The 23,164-nt window shown below is 42.5% G+C and overlaps 2 protein-coding genes across 2 annotated transcripts; one reads left to right on the top strand and one right to left on the bottom strand.

Annotated features, from left to right (window-relative positions):
• Positions 1–2,985: 2,985 nt before the first annotated feature.
• Positions 2,986–19,790, top strand: LOC119459327 (28S ribosomal protein S18c, mitochondrial-like). The gene is made up of 5 exons (XM_037721136.2): positions 2,986–3,253; positions 3,711–3,787; positions 3,853–3,936; positions 19,427–19,553; positions 19,628–19,790. The coding sequence occupies exons 1-5, from the start codon at positions 3,157–3,159 to the stop codon at positions 19,717–19,719; spliced, it is 477 nt and encodes a 158-aa protein (XP_037577064.1). The 5' UTR covers positions 2,986–3,156; the 3' UTR covers positions 19,720–19,790.
• LOC119459334 (swi5-dependent recombination DNA repair protein 1 homolog) lies at positions 19,789–20,829 on the bottom strand. The gene is made up of 3 exons (XM_037721145.2): positions 20,633–20,829; positions 20,338–20,448; positions 19,789–20,127 (listed from the first exon to the last, which is right to left on the bottom strand). The coding sequence occupies exons 1-3, from the start codon at positions 20,678–20,680 to the stop codon at positions 19,948–19,950; spliced, it is 339 nt and encodes a 112-aa protein (XP_037577073.1). The 5' UTR covers positions 20,681–20,829; the 3' UTR covers positions 19,789–19,947.
• Positions 20,830–23,164: the final 2,335 nt, after the last annotated feature.

The raw sequence follows: 23,164 nt of genomic DNA, 5'->3' as shown, positions 1-23,164 counted from the left end.
AAATACGTTGAGGGTATTAGGCTTTAGCACATAAATGTCTCCGCCGTGTTGTGTGTGCATAGTTTGATGTACCTCTTTGTTTTCGTAAATGCGTCAGGTGAACAGAAAACCATTCGATTCTGAGAAACAATCAGCAGCGGTAAAGACTGCTTAGGATTGCGTTTAACTTGTTCTACCTTTCGTTTTCCTCGTCTGAGCGATGCAGATTCTACTAATAATTGAAGGTACTACATATCTTACGAAGAAATATCACGTACGAACAGCCTTGTGAAAATGCGCCCAGAACAGTCGCGTTTCAAGCAAGCGCTTCAACGCGCCGCATGCGATACGATATGAAGCGGGCGGTAGCGGCCGCGCGCTTCGCTCACAGGGCGAGGAGGAAATGGCGCGGAGAGGAGGAGTTTGCGCTACCTTTGAAAAATACACAGGTCCTAGGGAGCCTACATGCAAGCGCTTTTTTAGGGTGGTGACAACTCCAAAATTTTGAGCGCTTTTTACTGCCAAATTTGGTGAGTAGCCATTTTGATTCTCAATTTCGCTAGAAGTCGCGGCGGATCCCTGCATTATTTTTGTCACGCTCTTATGTACCCATTTTGGCACGCGATCTAATAAATTTCTTTAATTTAGTTTTCCAACAATGCGCACATGAAACCTGCATACATCTTTAATATACTAGTTGCCTGTTCCTTTAATTTTAACACATCAAACATTTTTTTTCAATAGCATACAAAGCAACAAGTTATAACGAACGGTGGCGTACTCGTGGTAGTAATTTCTCACGCCAAGAATGTGAACTGCATTAAACATTGTCGTTGCCTTCCACTTGTACACACTATTTAAAGGGTGTTTTTCGAAGTGTGTTGTAATAAAAACTGTGCTTACAAGCCTGTTTAACTAAAATCTAGACGTGTCATGCACTGCTCTCAGACACGCTATGGGTCTCTGGCTGCTGAGGACAAAGTTTATTTTTAAAAATGAATTAGTTTCACGGCACCAACGGGTGCGGGAAACGTGGTCTGTCGGCTGGTCTTTTCGCCATTTTGATTCCCACATGCTATATTTGGCGGAAAATATTACCCGCCAATTTAGCTGGCGGCGGCAGCCTAAAACAGCGCTTGCATGTAGGCTCCCTAACATGATGATGATGATGATTTATTGGCATCCCCTTTGAAACGGGGCGGCGACAAATAGTCACCTAGCCTGCTTGATTTAATCAGGTATACTAGTATACATGTTCTTTATCTAGCATTTTTGTATACCTCTCATTATTATTTTTCTTTTTCAAAAATGTACCTTGTGCCGCTGCCTATGATTTTAAGAGATCAGGTCGTATCCATCTTTTCCCTGCTTTTTTTTTTTTTTCACCAGTACTCCAATCGTCTCTTGCTGATCTCTACAGCTGATCTGTTTATGTTTCCTTCCACTTTGAAACCAAGCGCTTCTGGGAGTTGCACGTTACCTACGGTTCTCGCTGGGTGGATCCCGCCGCATTCAATCAGGATGTGCTGAGTGGTTTCTGGATCTTTACTGCAGCATGCACATGTCTCATCTAGTTCCGAATATTTGTTCCGATATGTTTTCGTCCTTAGGCAACCGGCTCGAGCCTCAAATAGCAAGGCACTGCCCTTTGTGTTATCGTACAGATTTTCCCTTCTAATTTCTTTCTTCTCATTCTTGTAAATCTCCATTGTCCTTTTTGTTTCCATTCTTTGCATCCAATTCACGGTCTCTATTTCTATCACTTTCTTTCTGATGACTCCTGGTTGTCTATTTGCAGTTTCGATTATCCTGTACTTGGTTGCCAACTTCCTTGACCTCTTCCTCCATTCTGTGTCCACGCTTTTCATGTAGAGATACTTGTGCATTTTAGCCGCCCATTTATTTTCATCCATGTTCCTGAGCCTTTCTTCAAAACTAATTTTGCTCTGTGCTTCTCTGACTTCAAAAGAGGCCCAACCCATGTCACCCTGCACTGCCTCAATTGTGGTATTACCGTGGGCTCCCAAAGCCAACCGGCCTACTGATCCTTGGTTAACTTCCAAACCCGCCAATGTATCCGATTTTAAGCATATAATGGTATTTGCGAATGTTAGCGCTGGCACCATTACTCCTTTCCAGATTCCACGCACCACCTCATACTTATTGTGGCCCCACAGTGATCTGTGTTTCATTATTGCTGCATTCCGCTACCCCTTTATCTTCAGATTGTCTTGGTGGTTGTTTGAGTAATTCTTTCCTTCGTTTATACACTGCGTTTATACTGCTGCTCCGGACCCGAACAGGTCCGGAGCAGCAGCGGCGCGGCGCGGCAGTTCACAGAAAAAGGCCCTCGCCGGAGCCGGCACTTTGGACACTCCCCTATTTTTCTAGGTCATTCTAATCTGGACTACAGTGGCTAGCCACTGTATCTGGACGCTCGCGCGCGCGCAGTGTATATTCTTAAGGTCCCTGTGAAAAATACAGGGACCTTATATATTCTTACACCGTGGCTCCCTCCTATATTTTCCTTTCTCCATGGTAGTTCTCGACTAACGGAAAACTGTTTCAGTTTCAGTTTCAAACGCTACGAATCTACAAGGAGGTTTAAATAAAACTTGCAGATTTATTTAAACCTCCTTGCGAGTGCATTACTAACATATGTCTGCCCTTTGACGCGATACGTTGAAAACCTTACTAACGGACGAGACTAACGGTACTGCTACATCTAAAATCATGGTAAGATGGTGTACATTTACAACGCATAGATAAAAAGCTTCACGAAAGGTTTGGAAGGGTGGACAAACTGAAACGAAAACCATTATTCTTTCATAACTGCGAGTCGACCTAGTTATTCTTTCTTATCGGTTTTGCTTCTAAGTAAAAAAAAATCTTAATGTTCCGGTTCAATCCTGGTTTGAGCAAAAATAATGTTTTCTTTTCTTTCTTTTTTTTTCCGGCTTTAGCTTTAGTTTCAGTTATATACCCTAATAGGGATAGTGGCCATCACCACAGTCATCGCCATCAGCAATGGAAACTCGGACATGCACATGGAGTCAGCCAGCGGCGTTTGTATGATTGGGTAGTCCTGCGGGCCCATTTCCTGTGATAGCTACGCATCAAGCGTGAACACAGTCAAACGTTTCATGTCAATTGTTGCAAGGCATACGTAAATTCATTATGCTCAGATACCTACCTCTAGCACGAATACTGGGCACCATGAACGTGTTGCGCGCTGGGCCTGTAACGTTTCAAGTTCGCACCACGATTCTTTCAGGTAATGACTTTGAATGTTCCGGTGATATCGTTATTTTGGATCTCATTGTTTGAGACTTTTTTTTATTTGCATGTGCAGTGTGGCAAGCTTGTGTAATACTTATAGCTATTGCTGTTCCCGAGATCCTGCCGCGGAAACGACTGGTTTCGTACCACTCATCGTGACAAGCGTAGCCGTTTGGTTTCATTTATAACTTACCAGAATCACCTTCATACCACTAGCTTAATTTGCTACTGTAATAGTTTTTCGCATGCCCAAATTCTTGTTTAATGTGAAGCTTATTGTGAACGTTTACATTTGACGGCGCGTGGGTGCGAAATAACTGCGTGGAACAAGTTCTGTTTCGAATGGTCAGATTGGAGAAAAAAAAAAAAAAAAGTGTCAGTTTATTGCCTTTGGGACTTTCACCTTTGTGTTAACCCTTGCTGATGTCCGTTGCCGATTCTTCTTGAGCCAGCACTGAAAGGCAGCGTCTACAGCACATCTTCCAGCCATGCGATGAAAGAGCAAGAAACGGCAGTAGATGAAGACATGGTACGTTACTTATGTCGCCTGGTTGTCTTCTTGAACATTCAGTTCGCAATGTCTCTCCCAAACAGCCAGATTTCAACATGGAAAACCCATTTAAAAGGGAGCCTCGCCAGTGCATTCTCTGCAAGCATAACATAGAAGTTGACTACAAGGTGAGGCACCATTTTTGTAGTGACCACTGCTCTGGCTTGACGAAACTGGTAGTTCTCCACTTTTCCTGCCTGCAAGGCAACTCATATTTTCGAGGATCTTGCACTGTGGCATGATAGCTCCATGTGCTGGCCCAACATGACTACAAGATATGTTGAACTGTGTGTTTTGTGATAAGCAATGTTATTTCAATTGGTAAACAGTATATCAGAGGGTACCGATTTCAGAGTGTGGTTAAATGTGTGGGTTCGTTTGCATTGTTACTGTGCATCACAGACTTTGTCAGTAGTTTTCAAGCTTTGCCACTCTGTTATAAGTTTCAGATGTAGTAATTATTATTTCTGCACTGTGAAATGCTATGGAAATGTTTCAACATGAAACATTTTTTTATGCAAGCCAGAAGCACTTTGCACAATTACTGCTTTGTGCATGGTGTTTGCACCTAAGCTCATAGTAATGAGAATCCTCTAAGCCCTCTCCACATAAGCTGCGCAGGATGACAAGTGATAATGTCATGGAAATGACTATGGCGTGTGATACAAGATACAAACATGCACTTTTCTTCTCAAAGTGTACATTCGGAGGAGATACATTGCAGTCTTTAACACACATTTCATGCATATTCGCAACAGCTGGTAAATGTCACAATTTCACACTTACGCTTGCATACATTTCTTCTGTGTTCGGTTCATTTACTTAGCCCTTTCTCAGCATCTGCTGCCTACCTTTCTTGTTTCATTAATTGGGCAGTGCATGGCAGATCCTCTTGCATCTATTGTGTTCTTGCATTGCTAACCGCATTGCACAGAGCACTCCATCAACTAGGTGCTTTTGTTTACTGCCTGGTCTGTTGCCACATTGCTACACACTGCAGTTATTTATCCTTGGGCATTTGACCAGTCTGTTGAAGTTTAACTGTGTCAGTGGGCTTTTCCTTACAAACCTATTTGGTGTCAAATACACTTGGGGCATGTATTCCTTGTTTTTCTCTCCTTTAATTAAACTTCTAACTCCATTTGCTCACTCTGTGCATTGATGTGCTGATGAGCATGTCAACCAGCCCAACAGGGGTTTGCATACACAGGCTAGCATATGTAAAAGATAATGTCATGTTTCTTGCTACTCATTAGCCATCCTTGTCAGCATACCAACTTATATTTGGTAAGTGTATTCCAAATTTTAAAGGAATGTGGGATGAGGATCGGGCACTGTTGTTAGGCAGTCTTCTTACTCTTATGCACAGATACGCTTTTATGTTCATTTGCGAAATACACAGGAGAGAAGGCATAAGTGTTTTGATGAAAACAGTTTTTTCTTTGCCAGTGGGTGGCCAGGTGGGTGGCTTTTGCCAGTTAATCCACAATCACATTTATAGACCTTTTAGCACAGAGGTGACAGAAAGCAGGAGTCCCAGGCACCCCTGCTTTCTGAAATCTGGCAGCCATATGCCACAGCCTAGTGCACCTGCTTCGTTTGGCTTATTATTACAGTTCTAGCAGCACGTGTCCCATACAGACAAGTCCCAAGCATGGCCGTACCCTTCAAACTTTTTGTGAAAAGGTGGTGAGATAAGACTGTTTCTGGGCGTAACCTAATGTTTCCTTATTTTTGTACCTTAAATGAAGGCAGTCAGATTCGACATAAGTCGGGCATGATTTCCCCCTGAAAAGCTGCCATCTAGCAAACGTAGCTGACAGCTAATCGAGCTATGCACTCATGAGAATGCTAGGCTCGCCTGATTTGTGCCTTGGCTAAGGCAAGCACCATTTCGCTAGCATATTAAAAACACAACTTTGGGCTTTGCATTAATTTTCCCACGCTTAAGTCAGAATATTAAGGGCATAAAACTCAGCGTAGCATATATTATATGTTAGGTTATACAGGGTTACATACGAAGTACAGTGAAAATACAAAATGAAAGTGACCGCAGTGCTTAGCAACAGTGATGGATGACACATAATGAAGCAACATAATGAAGGACATAAAACTTAACGAAAGTGGCCACAACAAACAGTGCACACATAGAATTAAAAAAAAAGCTATTTATACATGTTTAGTATGGTGCCAAATCAATTCAAACAGTTCAATCGTGCCATTTTTATTACTCGAGGAAGAACAAAAACTTCAGGTGCATTGACCTTAAAATGCTGTATTTATATAAGATGATGAGCAACACGAGAACAAGGTGAGAGCAGGAGCTAACGTTTAAAACAAGTGGACTTGTCCTTTTCAAGGCAACATATGCTCTCCTTGGCACAGTATATATAGGTATGGTTCTTCTAAAGGGAAGAGAAGATACGGCGGATGGGCGAGTAACAAGCAATAGTGTGTTAGTAGCGAGGGTGTAGAATTGAAAAGAAAGATAATGCGCTACTGATAGTCGGTGGAGGAATTTGAGGCAGCGCCTTGTGTTAGCCGGTTGACGTGTCATTGTAGGTTCCTCTTTTCGTGGGAGGGGCCTGGACGACGGGGAGGGGGGTATCCGCTCTGCTGGAGGTCAGTGAACTATCGTGTCTATGAAACAGAATAAAAGTATCAGCAGAAAAATGATGCTCATGGAAAAAAAAGGGGGATAAATATATAAATAAAAGAACAAAACGAATGAGTGAAGGGAAAGGGAGGTTGGAATATTATTGACAATCCAATAACAAAAAATAACAAAAATTAAAAAGCTAAGCAACTCATTGAAAAATAACTCTGTGCTGTTGCCTATACCTTGAAGTTTAGCATAGCGAATAGATTCTAAAGCTCCTGTTGAAACGTTCAAGCCTAGTGGTTGCAATGTCTAGAACTTATGGATGAGGTACGACTCTCTATATTTTTGGTCTCGCGCAGAACGGAAATTTGACTGTAGTATGTAGAGTTGAAGTTCATCAAAGTTATGGCCTGGTTCGTTGAAATGCTCGGCGACGGCTTTGGGGAGCTTTTTAGCTGTTTCCACGCAATGTCCGTTTAACCTGACGTCCATTGATTGTCCCGTTTCGCCGATATATTGTTTCTTACAGAAGGAACACTCAAGCATATAAATTACATCGGAACTAGTACAAGTAAAGCTAGTTTTCACTTCGTGTGTATAGCTATTTGTGGTGCTTTTAATTTTAAGTTCACTTTGAAGGTGCTTGGAGGTTTTGCACCTGGGATGAGAGCATGGTTTTATTACGGGGGAATGATGTTGGCTGACTTTTGCATGCACTATGTCTTTAAAGTTTCTGTTGCGGCGATAGGTAACCCTTGGTACGTCCGGGAACGCTTTTCTCAGATGCTCGCTACTTGATAATATTGGGTGGTATTTTCGTAGGATGTTTGTTTGGGAGGGCACTAGAATATTTTGTTATAAAGGCTGGCGGTCTATCAGATTCTTGTGATTCTTGTGTAGGTTGTTTCTTAGCTAATGCCGACTGGGGGCTTTGTTAATCTTGATGCGACGTCATAATCCCAGTCAAGAGGAATTTGTGGATAGTTTCATTCCGCTAGTGTTACTTTAAGGTCATTTAGGTGGTGGATATAATCGTTGTCTTCGCTACAGATTGTTCTGATTCGTTTCGCTTGCTCGATAAAAATTCCTCGCTTGCAATGTCGCGGTTGATGACTGGTGTAGTCTAAATACTGCTGACTATCCGTAGGCTTCCGATAAAGTGTCATTCTCAGTTTTCCATTTTCTATATAAACCGTCGTGTTAAGCAAGTTGATTTGACTAGGAGAGTGGTGAACAGTAAACTTAATACTCGGGTGAAAGCGGTTGAAATGGCTAATTAGGTTGGTTAGTGCATTTGTGCCGTGTTCCCATATTATGAATATGTAGTCAATGTAACGCAGGTAGGTGTGGGGTTTTAAAGGGTATGATTTTATCAGGTTTGCTTCAAGCTGTCCCATGAAAATGTTGGCATACGTGGGAGCAAATGGTGTTCCCACGCTTGTGCCGAAAGTTTGTAGGTAGTGAATAGAATCGAATTCAAAATAGTTGAGCTTGAGAACTAGCTCGAGAAGTGACAGGTAAACTTCAGGAGCGTGTGCTTGAGGATTGACTGCGAGGAAATTTGGCACGGCTTCAATTCCTTCACTTATGGGTATGTTAGTGTAAAGAGCTGAAACATCTAAAATTGCTAGAATAGCGCAGTCGGAGAGGATTTGGTTAGCGTTAATAGAGACGATAATTCGAAGGAAGTGGGGCGTATCTTGAACAAAAGATGGTAGGGTGGTTGGGATGTCAAACATGGTGATTTAGAATTTAGATAGTGACTCGGTAGGTGTGTTGTTATTAGACACTATAGGCCTGCCTGGGATTTCTGCTGTAAATATTTCTTCTACGGGAACCTTATGCATTTTAGGAAGAAGGTAAACGCGGCCGGTTTCTTTGTTAATGCGCATCATGAAGTAATATTCAGACTGGGTGATCTGGGACAGGAGCTCCGCTATGGTACGTTTCACAAGGTTGTTGTAAGCCGAAGTTGGGTTAGAGTCGAGTTTTGTGTAACGGGCGTGGTTGCTCAGTTATTTGAAGGCCTCATTTTGTACTTTTCTATGGGCCAGATTATGATACTGCCGCCTTTGTCTCAAGGTTTTATTACAATATCCTTTCTGCGAGTTCTTTAAGAATTTTGTGCTGAGTGGGGGACAAATTTATCGCTTGTGGCAATGCCACATTGACTCTAGAATTTCCTTTGAGATTAATTTTATGTATAAATCAAGGTCTGGGCACTGTTCGACTTCCAGTGTCCATGTGCTAGGTGGTCTGAGAGAGTCTTTATCCTGTTTTCCTACGTCGGGCCTATCGAAAAAGAATTCCTTGATATGCATGCGTCTTGAAAACTCTATTATATCTTTGTGGAGTTCATACTCATTTACTGTGTTGTTTGTGGGACAAAACGTTAGACCACGTTTGAGAAGATCAACTTCATCAGGATTTAAACTCTGTGATATGGCTACTACGTTGCTGCAGTGCACTGGATGTTCACTCGTGGCATATCGCCGGAGATATGTGCTGTTGGTGTCATAGTAGTTTTCTTAGGTGGATGTGTGGCTCCAATACCTTTGTTAGTATTTATCTAGTAGGTTTTCCTCCCTAGTTTCGACGAATTTTCCAAGTTCTCTTTTTTCCGGTTCAGATAAATTTATGCTGTCGAGCTGATTAGTAATTATCGCAAGTTGTTCCTGGCAGTGTTCTTCGAGAATATCAATTAAAGAGAGCGATGCATTTTCTAGGACAGCATTCCACTTCAATAATAGCCTGGAGGGTAAAAAGCCGAGGGCACATCTAATCTTAATTCTAAGGCCTTTTGTGATTTTCCTGTGTTTTATGCAGCTAGCGTAGGTTTTTAAGTGAAATCTGTAATTTGTCTGTTTGACGGTGAGTTTGCGAGATTGTTGGAAAGAGCGAGCGAGATTTGTTGTTGCGTGTGCTATCCGTAGTGCGTGGTAGTCATTTTTGTTTGGCTCGGGCAGACATCCGGGGTGAAACATCTTTAGGTGGTGTCTTTTTATGTTTTCTTTATTTGTCGAGGCCTGCATCGGTGTCTGTCTGTCTATGTCTACTTATTGGTGTATGTAGCTGTTTATGTGACGGCTTTCCGGGTGGTTGTGGGCTTCTGTAGGAGCAGGTGGTGTTGGTTCCGCGTCCACCGTTTGTGTAGATGCTTCTTGGGTCCTAGCTTCGGTGGAGCATGCATACGAGCTGGTGTCGACGATTTCAGGCGTGTTTCTGTGTTGTAGCTAGCTGGGATGCAGGCTTTACTGGTGTTGCTGGCTGCGTCGGTGAGTTCTTGAGCCTGTACTTGACGTTGGCAATTACCTTGATGCCATAAAAATTGGGGTGCAGTCCGTCCCGGGCGAGCAGAATGTCTGGGTCCTGGTGTATTTCAGCGTGGTGGATGACATCTACGTTTTCGTGTTGGTATCCAGTGTCCAGAAGAAAATCATTGAGCTTGTGTGTCCCTAGTGCGTGAGCTAGGAGTGTCTCTGATTGTTAAAAAAGTGGCCTGTGCTTGTTTGCGATCCTGGGAAGTTCTGTTGTCAGGGTGATTTTCCGTTTGGTCTGTTGGTGTGCAAGTCGTTTATGAGCGTTTTCATAGCCTCAATTGTGCTGTCACCTGTCGTTCAGGTCATTAGTCCCGCAGTGAATTATGAAATGTGCTGTCGTGCTGTGGCAATGAGGTCTCTGTGCGTGTCGTGGCGCCGCTACCCCCAAGCGCACACTCCTGAAGTTTACCTGTCACTTCGAGTTAGTTCTCACGCTCAACTATTTCGAATTCGATTCTATTCACTACCTACAACCTTTCGGCACAAGCATGGGAACACCATTCACTCCCACGTATGCCAACATTTTCATGGGACAGCTTGAAGCAAACCTGATAAAATCGTACCCTTTAAAACCCCACACCTACCTGCTTTACATTGATGACATATTCATAATATGGGAACACAGCACAAACGCATTAACCGACCTAATTAGCCATTTCAACCGCTTTCACCTGAGTATTAAGTTCACTGCTCATCACTCTGCTAGTCAAATCAACTTGCTCAACACGACGGTTTACATAGAAAATGGAAAACTGAGAATGACACTTTATCGGAAGCCTACGGATAGTCAGCAGTATTTAGACTACACCAGTCATCAACCGCGACACTGCAAGCGAGGAATTTTTATCGGACAAGTGAAACGAATTAGAAGAATCTGTAGAGAAGAGAACGATTATGTACACCACCTAAATGACCTTAAAGTAACGCTAGCGGAACGAAGCTATCCTCAAATTCCTCTTGACCGGGCTTATGACGTCGCGTCAAGATTAGAGAGGCAGTCGGCATTAGCTAAGAAATAATCTACACGAGAATCTGATAGACCGCCAGCCTTTATAACAAAATATTCTAATGCCCTCCCAAACATAAACAACATCCTACGAAAATACCACCCAATATTATCAAGTAACGAGCGTCTGAGAAGAGCTTCCCGGACGTACCAAGAGTTACCTATCGCCGCAACAGAAACTTTAAAGACATGTTAGTGCATGCAAAAGTCAGCCAACATCATTCCCCCGTAATAAAACCATGCTCTCGTCCCAGGTGCAAAACCAGCAGGCACCTTCAAAGTGAACTTTAAATTAAAAGCACCACAAATAGCTATACACACGAAGTGAAAACTAGCTTTACTTGTACTAGTTCCGATGTAATTTATATGCTTGAGTGTTCCTTCTGTAAGAAACAATATATCGGCGAAACGGGACAATCAATGAATGTCAGGTTAAACAGAAATCGCGTGGACACAGCTAAGGCGCCGAGCATTTCAACCAACCAGGTCATAACTTTGATGAACTTCAACTCTACATACTAGTCAAATTTCCGTTCTGCACGAGACAGAAAATACAGAGAATTGTACCTCATCCATAAGTTCTGGACATTGCAATCACTAGGCATGAACGTTTCAAAGGGAGCTTTAGAATCTATTCGCTATGCTAAACTTCAAAGTATAGGCAACAGCACTTAGTTATGTTTCAATGAGTTGCTTAGCTTTTTAATTTTTTTTGTTATTGGATTGTCAATAATATTCCAACCTCCCTTTCCCTTCACTCATTCGTTTCGTTCTTTTATTTATATATTTATCCCCCTTTTTTTTCCATGAGCACCATTTTTCTGCCGCTACTTTTATTCTCTTTCAGAGACACGATAGTTCACTGACCTCCAGCAGAGCAGATAGCCCCCTCCCCGTCGTCCAGGCCCCTTCCACGAAAAGAGGAACCTACAATGACACATCAACTGGCTAACACAGGGCGCTGCCTCAAATTCCTCCGACTATCAGTAGCGCATTATTTTTCTTCTCAATTCTACACCCTCGCTGCTAACACACTCTTGCTTGTTACTCGCCCACCCGCCTTCTCTTTCCTTTAGAAGAACCATACCTATTGTATACTGTGCCGAGGAGAGCATATGTTGCCTTGAAAAGGTTGGCTCCTGCTCTCACCTTGTTCTCGTGTTGCTCATCGTCTTGAATTTCCATCTCCCGCATTCCCCGTGTTTTCCCTGTACTTGTATAAGAACGATAGACATCGTTAACATCTGGAGTCCCCCAGGGCAGCGTACTTAGTCCCCTACTTTTCTTATTTATTAATCATCTACCCAAATGTGTCTCATCTCGAATTAAATTATTTTCTGATGATTGTTTTATATATTGTAATAATATTAATGATGCTGACCGCCTTTCTTTACAAACTTATCTTCATGCAGTGACTGCTTGGGGTTGCTTGTGGTTAATGTCTCTAAATGCACCTAAACAAAGCAAATGTCATTTACCAACCATTCTACTCGACTTCCTACAGCCTACTTTCTCAATAACGCTAGCGTAGAACTTACGCCAACGTACAAGTACCTTGGCCTTCATCTTCAGTCTGATTTAACTTGTCATTACCATATTAACACCATCTTAGCATCAGCTAACCGAGCATTCAGTCTTCTTAAAGGGGCCCTGAACCACTTTTTATTGAAATGGAGAAAGACATTTGAATTGAAAATAGGCTATTTCAGAATCACTTTGCCGCAAAAAGTACTTCAATGCGTTCAGCAGAAGCGGAGTTATCGGCAGTCAAACACGGCCTCCATTGTGCTCCTCTTCCTCCTCCAAAGCCTTGCACTGCGAAAGCTACGGTGGAGACGTCACCGTGGCGTGCAGTTCAAATTTCCGACTTGGTGCCCACGCCGCGCTAAACGTAGGCCAAACGCGGCTGTCCTCAGAGAGCGGCCGCGGTGTAGCCGACCGCAGCGACCAATAGCAGCCGCGTATTGGAGTGCGCTTTGACGAAATAACGCGCACAGAAAAGAGTGAGGATCGTGGGGTTTTTGAAACGAGAGTGTTTGAGAAAAAGGTGACTTCGCGCTCCGCTTGTGAGTTCCATGTACAGCAGCAGAACTTGGCTGAGATGTTCATAACAGCGTATGCTACCCGCGGACTATGTTATTTCACCAAGCCTGAGGGGTGGTTCAGGGCCCAGATAACCTCAAGCACACACCTTCACACTTAAAAAAACTTGCTTGTATCACGCTGATCCGCCCAAAAATCGAATATGCTTCTGCCGTATGTGATCCCAATCAAGCATATCATCAACAACATTGAATCCCTGCAAAACCGTGCTGTTCGCTTCATATTTTCATATTATTCACGCTTCACCAGCTTTACAGCGTTACAATGTGCCGTCTTGGCACCACTATCACGTCAACGCCAGTTTGCTGGCGTTTCATAAACTATATCATCATTCCACGCTTCACGATGACTTCTTTTTCTCCACCCCCTGCAGTCTTCCCGCGTCGTGGCCATGCTAACAAAGTAAACGCATAACGTGCTGCTCACTCTTTATGCAAGATCATTTATTCCTCTCACAATAATAGAATGGAATAACGCACCATCACGCATAGCTATTGAAGTTACCTTACCATCTTTCCAAACCTTGTTGCAAGAAAACGGTTTGAGGTAGCAGATTAGTTATTACTTATTGTTATATGTACATATTAACATATTGTGTATCAAGTTTCTTATGATTTCCAGAATTACTGCATATACCCCCTGTTCATATCTATTTATTTCATGTTCCTTGTGTGTTGTTATTTCATGTAGTTTTATTTCTTGTATATATTTCACGTTTCTACTGTAGTCAATGTATTAATAGTAGTTGTATTTCGAGTGCTAGTGCTGTATTTTACCTCCCCCCCCCCCTTAAAGGGAAACTTCATATTCATTTCCGCTGAACTATTACGTCATGTATTTTACCTGCACGAGTTTGTCCCCCCTCCATGTAGTAGCCTCGCATGAGGGCCCTTAGGTGTATTGTACATAAATACAATAAAGCCTGAAAATTTGCCTTAGTTTACAAGTCAGCTACAGGTGCATGGTCAAATTGATTGTAAACAAAGCAAACTGCTCTCTTTGAATGCTGTCAAACCTCTCACTTCTCATTGTGAATACATGCCAGATTGGTGCACAATATAGAACTAGTAAAATAATAGATTTAATATTGTCAACGTCAAGCATGGAGCTGTACTATAAGGTTATAGTATTCTGTGATAAAAAAATTTGAAGATATGTATCTAACTTGTGTATTGGCACTGCCTACCATGAAGTTGTGTTTGCTTTCACAAAGCTCACAATAGTATGTCTCAACAACAAAGAGTACTCACATACTTGGCTTTTTTTTTAATGATACAGAATTTTTAAATATCGCCTGTGGGAGATAGCATAATTCTGGTCATTGAGCTGGATTACTCGGTGGCGGGCATTAGTGGCGAGCAATTGGAATTCATAATTGACTAATGAAGACATATTCACTAATTACATTTCTAAAGGTGTTTATTTGGAAGAGCTCGGAGCAGTGAGAGCGCTCGACCCACTAGCGTTTAGAGCCAGTAGCGCTGAATCCACTAGCGTCTCTCTTCTTCGCTACACATTTAATAACTACTTTATGGCACATACTACTATTTATGAATTGTGGCTGGTGAGTACATAAGGCGTATGTACCAGGCGCGTAGCCAGGGGGGGGGCTGATGGGGCTTCAGCCCCCCCCCCCCCCCCCCCGAAATTTTTTCGTGCTGTCATGCACCGCCGACCAAAACAACCACCGGCGCCGGAAATTATTGTGGATTTTGTCTACAATGTCTTTTTGACACTCGAAAGGACATTTCGGCGCGAAAATTGCGAACTCGGGCTGCATTTCGTGGAAACGCCCATGCAACTAGAGTCACATAACGTAAGGAGCCCCAGCCGAGCACAAAGTTTCAAGGGATTTTCGATAGCGAGCGGGCGCGTCGCGGCATCTCGCAGCCGCACCGGAATCTACGGAGCGCATGGATTTCAATTCCGAAACTTGAGTATAAAGTTCTCATACACTTTTGACGCGAAAGTGCACTGACATTTCCAAAGGCGTGCTTCTGATTTTTAATTCTGGAACTTTCTGGGTTTATAAACTTGGGCCAACATGCACGCACTCGAACGCGCGTCTAAGCCGTTCCAGAAATGGAAGCACGTGCTCGCAATCTTCCACGCACAGGAAAATAATTAATATCACCGCGACTGTCAGCTGGCATCTGATAATTTTCTCCAAACATTTTCAGAAAGCACGTCCAATGTGATCGATAAGCTGGACCAGGGCAGGCAAAGTAAAATAAGAGAAAACAGAAGAAACTCAACGGCCTATTTAATTTGAGACAGTTCTTTTTTGCGGGCGGCAAGGTCTTGCTCTCCGTGGCGATAGGGACACTGGTCCTATGGATTTAAGTAAAGCCTCCGCTGAAAATACTGGTATTTCCAGAACGCTTCTTCGCATGCGAGCTGATTGTGGAGATACACATCTGAAGAACCATTTGGAAAGTTGCCCCAGTAATGCCTCGTATTTAAACCAGATGTACCAATCCAAATTATAGAAATTTGTGGTGAAATTACCAAAGAAAGCCTAGATGCAAAAGTGAACGCTGCAGGCTGCTTCTCCGTACTTGCTGACGAAACGACGGATATTGCTGGAATCGAACAGCTTACTGTTTGTGCAAGGTACGTAAACAAGGATGTCAACGATATCGAATGAAGAAAGGAAGGAAAATAAGAGGTGAAAGGCAAAGAGGTTAATCAGGTTAAGTGTCCGATTGGCTACTCTGCACAGGGGGATGGGGTAAGGGCAGAAAATATTAGAAAACAAAAGAAGATTAAAAAGAAAACTAAAAGAAACGTATCAGTCCACACATTCTATAGTTTTTCACTAAGTCCTGTTTCTTTTAAAAAGCGTAATAGCGCTTTTAAAGCAGTTTGTTCCGACGTCGGCTGGGACCAGGGACCAAGAATTGTGGCTTCCGTAAGAGGACGGCTGTCTACCTTGTCGAGCGTGGTGCTGAGGAAACGATATCGAAGTGTTTTTAGGTTTCAGCACAGGAATAGATGCCCTCTCTCATGGAGACTGCAGGTTATATGTACATGTGTACAAACGAGAGCACTGTGTGGGCTCGGGCTTACCCGAAAGCGGTAGAGCAGTTTTTTCACGGGCTCGGGCCGGGCTCGGGCACGGCGTGTGCTTTTTGAACCGGGCCCGGGCCGGGCTTTCTGGTGGTGTGCATGTAACGTGCAGCGAGTTATTCTCGGGCGTCTGAACTCTGACAAACATGTATTTTTCGGTATCGGGCCGGGTTCGGGCCTGAGGTAAAGGGGTGACGGGCCGGGCCGGGCGGGTAACGTAGATTATTTCCGTGCCCGGGCCGGGCCCGGGTCTCGCCATGAAAGTTTTGGTCGGGCTCGGGCGGGCAGCCCAACGTAAAAACGGGCCCGGGCCGGGTCCGGGCTGAAAAAATCGGCCCGTGCAGTGCTCTAGTACAAACTGCTGCATATTCTAGTCGCCCTTCCAGTGCCACTGCCAGCGCAGAGAGATTTTCAAACATGAGATTACTAAAAAAACCACTTGCGCTTTACAATGAGGAACGCATGGTTATGCTGGCGCTTCTATACGCCGACAGAGACGTCGCCATCAACGTGTCCGAAGTTACTGAACGCTTCACTAAACCTCCCCGCCGAGTAAAGTTTATCGTTTAGATAGCGAAGCAGCAAAAATCAATGCCTGTAAAAATATGTGTTCCTTCACTTTCCTATATAAGCTTGTAATTATGAAAACGTATGACTGTTCATTAGCTTTTAAAACCACAGAAATTTTCACCGTTTGTTGTAACAGTTAGCATGATAATCAAAATTATCCTGGGAATACAAAAATTACGGGGACATCAATAACCAATTTTGACAAACCTTGCTCATTGAAAGCCCGGCACACGCGGCGTTTCCCAAAAACGCACTCGGATGTTGGGTAAATCAACTTGCCGCATCATCTGTGGCTTTCGTTTGTAGCTACATGTATTTACTTCTTTTTTGAAACGAAGCAATAGCCTTCTTTGACTTTGGGTGCAGAATAATTGTTGCCGCTGTGCAGGCAGTTAAAATACGCATTTTCGTGTTGATTTCTGCATTATTTTTCTCTTATTCTAGCCACATGGTGCTGTCGCGATCGCAGCATGGCCCAAATGCATATCACAATTTCTGAGATCATAGTTTTGTTCTTGTCTGGATCAGAATCAGAATCAGAATTTTATTATTAAAGGTTGGGATCGTCTGTCTTTATACTCGTATGCGTGAAGTTTACTATCTGTGACTGTGCAACATGTTTATTTGTCTTGTTTGACGCATTATATGCAATGACGTTTCCTTAGATACGTAGATTTATTGCAGACTTATACGTATATTTAAATATCTTGTTGCGAGGTTTTGTGTATACAAGCAGTGAACTTTGTTTCACGCAACACTTTCTTGCCATTTGTATATTCCATTCTATCTTCGCATTTCTAATGTATATTTTGCGGAACTTCTGCTTTTTATATGTACTCGTTGTTGCAACTATAATTTCGGTGCAATTACAATATACGTGCGGTAACATCTGCTGCTGCGCAATCCGTTGCAACGAAGGACAGCATCATTGAGGTTTTTCCCTGACCGTTGCATATGTACAAAAATGTAAACGAGGTTGTTAAATGACAAAGATTCATCAAAATATTTGTCAACTTGTTCATTTTATGGCCTTTACGTTTTTCATACCAGCTGCATGCACTGCTTTGCTGGTTTCGAACTGATATAGTTCTAAAGTTCACGTGATATTTTCTTTGCTTATTAGATAGACCAGAAACAAACAAAAAAAAAAAAAACGCGGAAGCACTGATATCAGCTATTACTGCCACAATTTTTGGGACATACGAAGCTATTCTTTTACGAAACAAACACATAATTTACTTGTCTTGACTGTACGTAGCGTTAAATAATTCGTTTTCAGCACCTAATATACAATGGCATTGGCAATGGCAATGCAGTTATTATTCATGTATTTGATGCCTCGACAACTTTTATAAGGAGGAGGCCGCGTTGCAACTTGAGCCCCCCCCCCCCGAAAAAAATTTCTGGCTACGCCACTGGTATGTACCCAACTGGAACAAATTTTCTGAATGACGCCAATTTTGAGATATTCATTACCAAAGTGTGCAACAGAATACGTTGGTGTTCTAGTTACTTTTGTGCTTCAATGCATAAAATAGTGCATTTATACTGCAAGTTTCATGATGTATATCTCAAAACCTGTGCGATCCTTAGAATTTGTTACAAGTGGATATGATATGCCTTGCAAACTCACCTGGCTACAATTTCTAAATTGCGATATGTACCGTAATGTAATTTACCCTTTATTGACAAATGTTGCCTACAGGGAACATACCAGAATTTTTTTTCTTGTGAAGTTTCGGTATTGAGTAGAAACTTTCTGGCTAAATGCCTTCAACCAACACTTAATTACAGGCAGCAAGTGTCATTTGTTGGTTTAGATCAGGAACACAGTACAAGGAGGAAGAAGCTTGGCATGCGACTTGCTTTCTTTTGAACGAGAAGAAAGGGAACAGAGGGGCCCGATTTTTAATAAACATATAATAAGAAGCCAACAAACAATAACACCAAGGACAACATAGGGGAAATTACTTGTACTGATTAATTGAATTAAAGAAATGATAATTTAATGAAAATGGATGAAAAAACAACTGTCCGCAGGTGGGGAACGAACCCACGTCTTCGCATTACGCGTGCAATGCTCTCACCATTGAGCTACCGCGGAGCCATTTTCCCATCCACTTTCTAGGGTATTTATGTTTTTACAACTAGAACTAACCCTGGGAGTGTTAGCCAGCGCTGCCACTCACAAACCTATGGGCGGATGTGGAACATCCTTTCTGTCGCAGGCGTCACGAGCACGTGATCTTTTTGGGTGATGGCAACTGGTCAATAAACCCACATATGCTACCTGAAGGCATCATTGTTGCCGGATTCGAGCCCTCGTTATGTAGTGAACGAGAAGAAAGGGAACCGAGGGGCCAGATTTTTAATAAACATATAATAAGAAGCCAACAAACATTAACACCAAGGACAACACGTGCAGCAAGGAAAGCACGTGCAGAGGCAACAGACGGATGCAAGATCTCCGGATGCTGTGGTGTCACATGTGATGTAAAGCAAATGAAATGTACACCTATGGTTCACATATGACGTGAATTGTCTGTGCAAATTCCTAATGAAGCCATAGGTGGCTTGAGGCAAAGCCCACTTCCAGTTTTCTGCCTGGTGTTTCCCTCCTATGGTCGAGAAAGTTCCCGCGAACTATTTTTCTTTTCGCTCATTCTGCTTAATCTCGAAGTGTTTTGTAGATTTAAATAGAAAATACGCATCTTTTGGGGGGGTATTTATAAGTGCCGCCATTAAAGGGTTAATTAAGTTGAATCCATTTTTTTTTTACTTAATAATGAATTTTCGTGTAAGGAACTACAATTATGCTATATGCCTCAGGCAATTGAAAAAAAATTCTGTATGGTCTAATAATATATACCTTGTATGTGGTTAAACCATGGTAACAAATTTGTTGACTTGCATATGGCACACAAATCAAGCAGACGTCATTTTTACAGAATGTTAAACTTCTCAGCCAGTTTGTATCACCATATACTGGAAAAATTTATGAGAAACACATCACTGGACTGTGTCAAGGGCAACAAGTTAAAGTCAAGACAGAAATCATGAAAGCAAAAAAATGTGGTAAGTGTTCCTCTTTCATTAATGCATTCAAGCAATGCTTGGTCTTACACTTTTTTCTTTTTTTTTTCTTTCAGGTATGATGCCACATTACCTGAAAATGCCAAAGTTCTTGAAGGATCCTAAACTGTTTAATGCATTCAAGCCAACTAGACCCAACCCGCACTGATCTCCGACTGCAGTGCAAGAAATAAAGTGCAGAAGTGAAGCAATAATAAACAGCACAATTGACAATACAAACAGTACAAGTACAATTTATTTTAAAACGTGTGACTAGTTTACGTAAACCAAGTTTCACAAAACAAATTGCCACTTTCACAACAGACTATATAGTAACTATATAGTAACTATAACGGTTCAACTTGAAAATTGAAAATAACATCCAGCTTGGCTTTGGTTATACAAAACAATCATCATCTTCGCTGTAGCCAATAACAGAGTGTTCAATTTGAAAGTTGGAAAGGATATCTTTCAGGCCTGGCCTTGGTTCAGCCATGTGCTGTTGAAAGTCCAAGATTGCTTGCTGTGCTGCTGAGCGCCACTGGTCAATCAGATCAACGATGGGCTCCTCCTCGTTCTGCACAGGGAAATCACTTTGTGGCATGCACTCACTTCATTAGCGTAAACAAGCACGACAACGTCGTGAATCCTGTGCATTATATGCAACTGCTTGCAGGATGGAACACGTTAACTTCATTAGCGTAAACAAGCACGACAACGTCGTGAATCCTGTGCGTTATATGCAACTGCTTGCAGGATGGAACACGTTAACGGGTGCCCGGCATACCTTTTTCCTGTGTGCTTTTACTATGTTCAGCTGCCGCAAGATGTCCTCTTTTCGGGAGACTTCTCGCTGTACGTTTGCAATGGCCTTCTGAAGCACAGCTGGGTCATTTTCCTGCGTTTATAGGCAACTGATAAACACTTCAGCATATCGGTAAAGTGCCAGACGAGCGTAAGAATGCGGCACCGCCTACACGCCTGCATAACTCTCGCAGTTAGGAACAGAACAGCATAGTCGAGCAACATGCAGTACGGCTACCGGATGAAACGGTTATGCCCTTCAAAACAGTGCATTGTACCAGCAGATCGCATCGGGGCGCGTTTTCTTCCGGTGTGGGGTTCTCCATGCCTGATAGTTCAATTCAGAACTGCATAACTAGCACAACTGCGATTCACTATGAAGACGCAAACACGGGTCTTTATGTTACCCGCGCCCGTAGAGGCGAACCACCATCGAACCACAGAACACGCTGAACGACGTTGACATATCCGGCAATACATGCCGGAATAGCTAAGAGTTATGAACTTAAATTACGTAATCATGAATGGTAGCAGACCTAAAGTGGACGTGAAATGATTACTTTGTTAACGCAAAATAAAAATGAAATTTAAAGCGTTTTTCTTTTTCTTTTCTACGTCGAAACCGAGTTCACCAAATGGCCACAGAGGGCGAAAAATCAACCGCGGCGCGTTCCAGCATAAGCGCGCAAGTGGAGCTACTGTAAATTGGTCGAATACTTTAGTTTGTATTTTTTCTGCTAGGGGCGCTCAACAGGACTCAATATTTGAGCTATTAATGTACATATAATAACCGACAAACACAATTACAGTGTAATTTTTTTACAAAATAAGAAGTCTATTGTTTTTATTGGACTTATGTTATTAAAGTCCTGCTTTGTTACTTGAATAAAGGTTTTGAGGCCTCACTGACATGTGATTAGCGGCAGCCCACTGGTATCGATTGCAGTCCGTGCCGTTTATCGATTCAAATTGTACGGCGGTTATATTTGCGAACGGGGTGGTCGTTTCCTTTGAGCAGCATCACGCAGGTTCATTTTAATTAGATATCAATAATACCTCAGCCAGTTTATGCGTCCAACATTCGATAGCTGCCACCAAGCGAACGTGTTTTAAGACGGTGAACTTTCTCAGCTGCGGCGTTTCACTGGCGGCTGCATGCACGGCTTCCGCCGTTTGTGATCTGCCGCGTTTGGCCGCGTTGCGTCTGGTTGCTCGAAAAAAAGTGCTGGCCAGCACGAAAATTCGTCGCTGGAACCGAGCACAGTCTGCTTGAACACTACCCACGAAAGCGGATTAACCTTGCAGCCCCCGGGCTTGTGCGCCGGTGAGTAAAAAAGCAGTGCTTCGCATTTTGAACTTTGAATTTCTTTGCGTGCGAGGCGGATAAAGCAGATTCCTGTAGTTATTTCTTAAAAGTAGAAAATAGTAATAATTCTAAAGTTATTGCCCTTCCAAAGCAATTCAAACGAGGCTCTTGCTACTTTGCCAAGTTGCTAAAATTGCTAACATGAGTACAGCATAAGTAATAAAGTTTTGGCTGTTTCTGCATAAATGATACACCGCGATAAATTCACTGCACATTAGTGACAAGTGTACTTCCGGTGATACAGTTAGATTAACTGCATTTGAGACATAATAAAATGACTGTGTTTATTACTAGTATCTGGCAGAAACAATTGTCATCTAATCGAGACTTGACTAAGCACAGCCCACACAAGGACACCACTGAAAGAAATGCACACTCAAAACAGTGTTGTGTGTGTGTGTTTGTGCGTTTTTCTGCCATGAAGCGTTTCGTGCACTGTTCTCTGTCATACGTGAATCACAAACTCGCGCACACTTCCAGCATAGTAATTGAGGCTCTTTTTTCTTTCGACTCCAGCCTCCAAGATGCTGCTCATATTTGGACTCATTGTCTCTGGACATAGAAGTCAACCGTGAACGTGTCTCCACTGGAAGTAACATCAAGGGCCAGAATCCTCACAGGGTATGTTTCTGAACACTTCAACTAGAACTGTGATTTTTCTTCATTTATGGGACTAACTTTTGTTTCACCATTTTTTGCTTACATGTGTGTCATGGCTTTGTCATTTCTCTTTTCAGGAAGACGGACAAAAGAGAGATTATTGGTCTGCAAGCTGCCCACGCTAAGCCACAAGATGCTCAACTGTCACCACAATGACAACAGGTCCTCTTGAACTACGTGCCTCACTATGAAATGTTTGGAAGTTTACCAGATAGAGAGGTGTGAGCGCTATTAGGAAAACAGCAGTCTACAGTTCTGTATCATACTGAGCGGGAATGAGAAATTTGACATACAAGCTTAGTTGCTTTTAAGGGCGCTTTATGACAATCGGAGAAGTAACATGTTGAGTCCCAACTTGTTTCTTTTGCAGTCATTATAGCCATGATGACCAGAACAGAAACAATGTAGCAAGCTCCTACTTGCTAATGCACAAACTCTGTCATCTGCTCTTTGCAAATCAATTTGACGGGCATTAGTACCACGAAGTGTCACATGCTCCCTCACAACGATAATTTGTTACATGAAAATGCAAAGAATTTTAAAATGATCAAAAGCGCTTAATGCAATTTTAAGGAAATGACACTTCATGATGAGTGAAACTCATTTTATTTTTGCTTAAAGTACCCTCAGGGCCACAGGTATTAAAGAGGGGAGTGGTTACAAAGTAGTAGAGTAAAACAAACAAGTGCAGTGAGTTCTTGTAACATAATGATTCTCCTGATTATACAATGTTAGCTAATGTTTTGCAAAAAAGTTTGTTATCTGTGATGGCTACGATAGTTGG

The sequence above is a fragment of the Dermacentor silvarum genome, chromosome 1, assembly GCF_013339745.2.
Source record: "Dermacentor silvarum isolate Dsil-2018 chromosome 1, BIME_Dsil_1.4, whole genome shotgun sequence".
NCBI lineage: Eukaryota > Metazoa > Arthropoda > Arachnida > Ixodida > Ixodidae > Dermacentor > Dermacentor silvarum.
The sequence above is the reverse complement of the archived record's forward strand: the minus strand, read 5'-3'. Positions and strand labels throughout refer to the sequence as shown.

Coding starts and splice junctions, on each gene's coding strand:
- LOC119459334 (XM_037721145.2), bottom strand. CDS start 20,680: ATGGAGAACCCCACACCGGAAGAAAACGCGCCCCGATGCGATCTGCTG. Junction 20,449..20,632: donor CGCCCCGATGCGATCTGCTG/GTACAATGCACT, acceptor CTATAAACGCAG/GAAAATGACCCAGCTGTGCT. Junction 20,128..20,337: donor TAAAAGCACACAGGAAAAAG/GTATGCCGGGCA, acceptor TTCCCTGTGCAG/AACGAGGAGGAGCCCATCGT.
- LOC119459327 (XM_037721136.2), top strand. CDS start 3,157: ATGCTCAGATACCTACCTCTAGCACGAATACTGGGCACCATGAACGTG. Junction 3,937..19,426: donor ACATAGAAGTTGACTACAAG/GTGAGGCACCAT, acceptor TCATTTTTACAG/AATGTTAAACTTCTCAGCCA. Junction 19,554..19,627: donor CATGAAAGCAAAAAAATGTG/GTAAGTGTTCCT, acceptor TTTTTCTTTCAG/GTATGATGCCACATTACCTG.